The sequence below is a fragment of the Ammodytes marinus genome (genome assembly GCF_949987685.1).
Source record: "Ammodytes marinus genome assembly, chromosome: 10".
Taxonomy (NCBI): Eukaryota; Metazoa; Chordata; class Actinopteri; order Uranoscopiformes; family Ammodytidae; genus Ammodytes; species Ammodytes marinus.
The window spans coordinates 26,448,602-26,455,317 of NC_137214.1; the positions used below are offsets into that span (position 1 = coordinate 26,448,602).

Here is a 6,716-nt window from a genome sequence, read left to right on the forward strand (position 1 = left end):
CTAATACAACAAGTGTGTGTGTGTGTGTGTGTGTGTGTGTGTGTGTGTGTGTGTGTGTGTGTGTGTGTGTGTGTGTGTGTGTGTGCGTGTGACAGAGAGAAAGAGAGGAATTTATTTGAAATCGGCCCTGTGTGCCTATTTGTTTGTTGTTGTTTGATTAAACAATATATAGCTTTAGAACAATTTGGCTTTCAGAACTCATTGCCTACCCACTTACTGACCTCACCGCACGTCACTGGGAATACGAATACATCATACTATATGTCAGGGCTATTCAATTAGTTTTGAATGGGGGCCGGTTGGTGGAAATGATCCAAAATGAGGGGCCAGAAAAAAATGCCTAAAATTGATGAGCATCACATCAATAGATATATATTGTAAAACACTACAACGACATAGGAGTGCATATATTTTCTTTATTTTATCAAATAGAGTTCAACAGCTAATAAAAAAAAATCCCTATTTGATTAACATATGGCTGTCTGTTGTTTAAGTGTTTAACAATCTTATCAGTTCAGGAAAACACAATAGGTTAACTCTTCAACAGCTTATCAAAATACATAGTTATTGGTTTACTCAAGAGTGCAACCGTTTATCAAAATACATAGAAATAAATGTACTCTAAGTGCAACAGCTTATCAAAATACAGGTAGGCCTAGGTTTACTAAGAGTGCAACAGCTTATCAAAAACATAGAAATAAATGTAGGCTACTCTAAGTGCAATAGCTTATGGAATACTACAAAATGAGATCTGTGTCATGGGCCCAGACAATAGTGGACTGATTGAGAACACGTTTAGAGTGCGGTCCATCCTCCGGAGCAGCAAGTGGCGGTAATGCTCACATGTCGCGGAATACAAAACGCACAAAGTTTCAAGATGGCGTCGCATTCGCAATACTACCAAGATATGCAAGAGAGCTTCAAAAATAACAACAAAAGTCGAGAATTCCCTGCGCACCAAGCAAAGGTGCACTCGGTGGCGTGGAGCTGTGATGGCAGGAGACTTGCCTCCGGGTCTTTTGACAAAACAGCCAGCGTTTTTATCCTGGAGAAGGACCGTTTGGTGAGTGGCAGTGTTCTGTGAGCATGCTAGCGTTAGCCTCGTTTCTGTGAATGTATGGATGTTGAGGAGTTTGGCCCTAAAAATGTATAATATAATTTATAGTACCAATGTTGTGCACTCGGAACAAACAAACGGCTATAAAACAGCCATAAAACAGGCTTGTACACATTGATCTTCACACATTATAGACGCTGATACGACTGATAGATTAGCCGTAGTCACACAGTTTACCTTCGCAATGTTCGTGAAATCTTACATTAAATTCTATTTTCCACGTGTGTGTAACTATAACTGTCGGTCTAGCAATGTCGGTCACATCATTCCAATACACCGTCTACAGGTTATTATTTTACAGTTATTTGGAGTTAGCCAGAATGTGTAAGGCTGTTTACAATACTCAAAGCGGTAACATGTTTCATATGATATATTTGTCCAATTATAATTTTCTTTTAATAGTGTTGTGTACTAAGTTTTCATCACAGTTTCCTGATGTGGATGTGTACAAGTAAGCTCCCAAGTTACAGGTTTACTGTATGATAAATAACGTTATGGCATAATGTTGGTCACACAGAGGCTGCAACACGTCTATATCAGCTCAGGGCTGAAGGTAGATATTGTAAGTGGGCAATTGTAGGCTATAATACCGGTTTAATATGTGACTCTGTGTCTGTTCCCAGGTGAAAGAGAACAACTACAGAGGTCATGGTGACAGTGTGGATCAGCTGTGCTGGCACCCAACCAACCCAGATCTGTTTGTCACGGCATCTGGAGACAAGACCATCCGTATTTGGGATGTCCGCACCACCAAATGCATCGCCACTGTCAATACCAAAGGTGGGAGCTTGTGGCATTTTTTATTTATTTTTTAAAGATGAAATTGAAATTTGACCGTTTTAGCTATACACAACTATTCATTTTAATATACTTAACACAGAAACACTTCCTGAATCTCACCTGCTATGTTGCACACTCTGCGCAATCCCTTCTCCTCTGTTTGGCTCTGTCCTCATGTAAGAAATGAACATGGGGGAAAAAAAGTAAATATACTGTAAGTTGTTCATTTATGGCGTCCTAAAACAAGGATTTTAAAGCATGGCGAGTTGAAACCCTTCCCAAACATTGGGGGTATTTTATTCTGTTTGCTGGCTAGACCTATGTTTGATCAGGGAGATTTTCCAGGCTGGTGGGTACGTTTTGAGGTATCAATTTGTTTCTGAAGAAAGACTTAAAAACAACAATGTAACAGAATCCATTTGTCAACATTGTATTAACCATGAATCCCAGATAAACTACTATTTTTGAGATTTTTATTAAAGTGTCAACTAATGTTTTTGTAGGGGAGAACATCAACATCTGCTGGAGCCCCGACGGTCAGACCATCGCAGTGGGGAACAAAGATGACGTGGTGACGTTCATTGACGCCAAGACGCACCGCTCCAGGGCAGAAGAGCAGTTCAAGTTTGAGGTGAACGAGATCTCCTGGAATAACGACAACGACAGTTTCTTCCTCACCAACGGCAACGGCTGCATCAATATTCTGAGGTAGGAAGGAACCCAACTGTGTGAAATAAGGAAGACAGGATTTGACAGTGACACCAGGCCTCCTACAGAAAAAACTCTGCGAACTAAATTTGTATTTATTTTTCCCCCAACGTATACAATATTTATGAAAGCTGTTTTTTTCTTTATGATATGAAGTTACTAGCCAGGTCTCAGCTTTGCCAGATCACCTATAACATAAATCACATGACACTCAGGCAGCTGATTAATTGGACAGAGTATTTGGTAAAACGTTATGCGCGAAAGACAGGCTGCACTTGCCCTGTTTTTTTTTTCCACCTCGGGTTACTGTAGCAGAGGTGGTATTTACCAATTTAGTAAACAGCAAAGGGAACTTTCAACAGAAGATCATTGTGATCCATAACATTTAAAAGCACACAAGAAAATCATGCATCCACTATTACAATATATCACTTGCGTTTCAGAATTTAGTGTCAACACTGGTTGTTCCCCTATACAAATTGTAAATGCACCTGGTGTCAAGATCCTGTCAGAATAATGTAACTTGTGAAAGGTCTCTGGTGCTGTGTCTGTTCTGTAAAAACGTCTCTGACGTGTATTTCGAAGCTGAAATGAACAGTGTGTGTTTGTTTGCAGTTATCCAGAGCTGAAGCCCATCCAGTCCATCAACGCTCACCCGTCCAACTGCATCTGTATCAAGTTTGACCCCACGGGGAAATACTTTGCCACAGGAAGTGCTGACGCCCTGGTCAGCCTGTGGAGTGTGGAGGAATTGGTGTGTGTTCGCTGCTTCTCCAGGTCAGTGTGTGTGTGTGTGCATGCGTGCGCTGCACAATCTAATAACCCCTTTTAAGAATATATTGATAGATATTTGATATCATGACATGATAATATGACTCATATCACTAGAAGTTTACTCTGTAAACTAATCTAGGTTAATATTTTCTTTTATCTGATTGTTAATTTCTTTTAATTGTGACGTTGTAGGCTGGACTGGCCTGTGAGGACACTGAGCTTCAGCCATGACGGCAAGATGTTAGCCTCGGCCTCGGAGGATCACTTCATCGACATCGCAGAGGTGGAAACCGGTCAGTACGCATTGTAGGAGAGAAGAACAGAAAGCTTATCTATTTGGGACTTTGGCAAGAGCTTGGTGTTTGTTCTGAAAATGCAGTTTGTAGGCAAACAAAGTGGTTAGTAAACTGTTTTTGGATCATAAATCCTTTGCACAGTTTCAGTACATGTTAACAAACTTTACTCAGGCAAGGTATTAAGTTTTGAGTCAGCTATTCAGTTTGTTGCTGTTCCATACATAGAGATACACAACCTATTTGTACCATAGTGGGTGCATTTAAAAAAAAATGGTAAATGGAAACCCCACTCAATATCATTTTATGTCTCCTCTTTAATGGATTTCTCCAGGTTTACCAAATGTTAATGCAAAATAGCAGCTCCAGAAAATGTTTAAAGACTTAAAAAGGCTTTTTTCAGTCCTAAATGTCCATAAGAAGATGAGAAAAAAAAGCGCATACATTCAAGTGACCAAAACTACATGTTTTTTCCCCATGGTTGTTTGTGTGTAGGAGAGAAACTGTGGGAGGTCCAGTGTGATTCCCCGACCTTCACTGTTGCCTGGCACCCCAAGAGGCCACTGCTGGCCTACGCCTGTGACGACAAGGAGGGCAAATACGACAGCAACCGGGAGGCAGGCACCGTCAAACTCTTTGGCCTTCCCAATGACTCTTGAGACAGATCAGTTTCTTAAATGGTAAAACTACTTTGTTCCAATTATGATCAGTCAAGCCTTCGGAGAGAGATAAGGGAACAAAAGCATGCATCACAGCCCCAAGGATGCTGCTATGTATGTTTTCTTCTGCAATTCCTGAAGCCACCAGCAGATAGTGCAGCTGTCCTAGCTCTTCATTATAACAGCTGTGACTTCATTCCCTGTGGTTTTTGTACACTGATTAAAAACACGATACCCAGTGCTGTAACATATTGTTTTCATGTAAGATATGCATTGTTTTTGATATTAAAAATGGGTCTCTTTATACATAGTGTTTCTCCAACCCTGGTTTTTAAATCACTAATTAATTGGTGTTTGTTCCTTTTATTTATAAAATATATACACTTTTATGGTGTGCGTTTAAAGCTATAGTGCATAACTTTGGTTGCCCCCATGAGTAATTCTGAGTAATTACAACAACACTGTCGGCACATATTTAGTTCAACTGCTGTACTCTCTTAGCAGTAGATTCAACAACTGAAATGTTTCCTCGACGGTTTTTGTGATTTTTCTGATCTCCTGCGCCATTGTAGGGGTGCGACGCCAGCTGGTAAACGCTGCCTGCCATACTGAGAAATACAGAGAGAGTTGTGTGGAGCTGATAGGCTTAATCAACTTTGTGTCAACTCGTCTGGCGATGGCTTGAATGTGACCGACATGCAATTATGAAAAAGTCCCGCACTACAGCTTTAAAAGTGTGCTGCCTTTAAAGCCGAGGTGTAGGATGAAGCTTACAAAATTTTTTTTGTTTTTTTGTTTTAAAGGCCCCAGCACAGAGACTGAACAGGAAAACACTAATTTAATTACTTGAACCATCGCCAACCACCGCCTGTCTGCAGCATGGGTGTGTGTGTGGGTGTGTAGATTCAATAACAATTGCAGGTGGTGAGGGGCAGAGCCGGCCCGAGGCATAAGCGAACTAGGGGGGCATAAGCCAGGGGGGCCCCCTCCAAAAAAAAATAATAATAATTTTTTATTTTTGAGTTTGTGTGTTTGATATTGACATCATATTATGCAAATGTGGGTCATAATACAAAATACCAATACAATGTTTTGGTCTAGATAATTAATAGCCTAATAATTGAATCAGTTTATCTGGGAGGTAATCCAAAATTAACTGATCATGTCACGTTCACATCCATGCACAGTGTGTATTGAGTTAATTTAAAAACATTTGGAAACGCCCTCAGTTGCCAATGCACTAGAGTGTAGAGTCTATAGCCTATTTCAGCCTCGTCTATAAAAAAAATAAAGCTGGACAACAGAGTTGTTCTGCTTCGTTCCTCTCACTGCATTTAAATCCATTCATTATATTACAGAGAAATATGTCCAGTAAAAGAAAAAGAGCTCCAAGCCCATCCCAGAGGACCCTCCATAATATTTTATTTTAAATTAATATTTTTATGGAAAATCCATGTGCCTTTCTTCAATAGCTTCTAATTCATCTGACCCAGTGTCTCCAAATTATTTTTTCACACAAAATTTCTCAGATTTAGCCTCTTAATTTTTCTCTCAAAGTGCACCAGATTCATAGCCTGGAAATCCAGACCCTGATATCTTGAACGATAGAGGGTCTGGCCACGATCAATAGTAATTTCCAACTCGAGGGGCGGCTCCTACTCGTGCATTTCAAATGCCACTGCACGCAGTTGGATAGCACTACAACCAATCAGAGCGATGCACAAGGCGACGTAAGCCCCTTTAGTTTAGCGAACAGCTGTTAAACTGTTAAATTAAACGTTTGCCGTTGTCGGTCGGCAAAATAGAACATTCCACTTACTTGCTAATGAAAGATTTGAGTGCCGTCTTCCAAATCGTTAAGGGTCGAGGGCAAAGCAGTCTCAGACTCACACAACATATCCGCAGCCATATTTGATGTTTACTATCACGGCTTTGACGTCGCATGCACGTCACTGTCGTCATCCGGTTACGTCCTCCCCAGAGCACCATATAAAGGGCTCTGGCGCGCCCATATTATATAGAACCAATTGAAACCACCAGCCAGATTTCTGGCTTTCTTGATAAAACTTCAACAGAGCGTGGCCAGACCAACACGCGCAGCAAATTTAATTTGCCAGCGCCTAGTGGCAGGTCTGGGAATGCCAGGCTACCAGATTCATGCATTTCACTTTAAAAACTTTAAAAAAAATCTCCCGGGGGGGGGGCAGGGCATACCCCCGGACCCCTCTAGGAGGGACAGGATCTCAACTGTCATATATTTTTACCCATCTGGACATTGGATGCACTAGCAGAAAACACTGGGTGTGGGGAAAACATTTAACAATGGGCAATAATTTGGGCAGTGCTACGATTGGAGAGGGGCCCCCTGATCATATTCCGCTTAGG

At 41.0% G+C, this 6,716-nt stretch overlaps 1 protein-coding gene across 1 annotated transcript; it reads left to right on the forward strand.

Annotated features, from left to right (window-relative positions):
- Window positions 1-880: 880 nt before the first annotated feature.
- Window positions 881-4,637, forward strand: thoc3 (THO complex 3). Its single transcript, XM_080035212.1, has 6 exons — window positions 881-1,063; window positions 1,741-1,897; window positions 2,401-2,605; window positions 3,221-3,382; window positions 3,572-3,672; window positions 4,168-4,637. Exons 1-6 carry the CDS (start codon window positions 908-910, stop codon window positions 4,329-4,331), a joined length of 945 nt encoding a protein of 314 aa, XP_079891338.1. The 5' UTR covers window positions 881-907; the 3' UTR covers window positions 4,332-4,637.
- The last annotated feature ends 2,079 nt before the right edge of the window (window positions 4,638-6,716 follow it).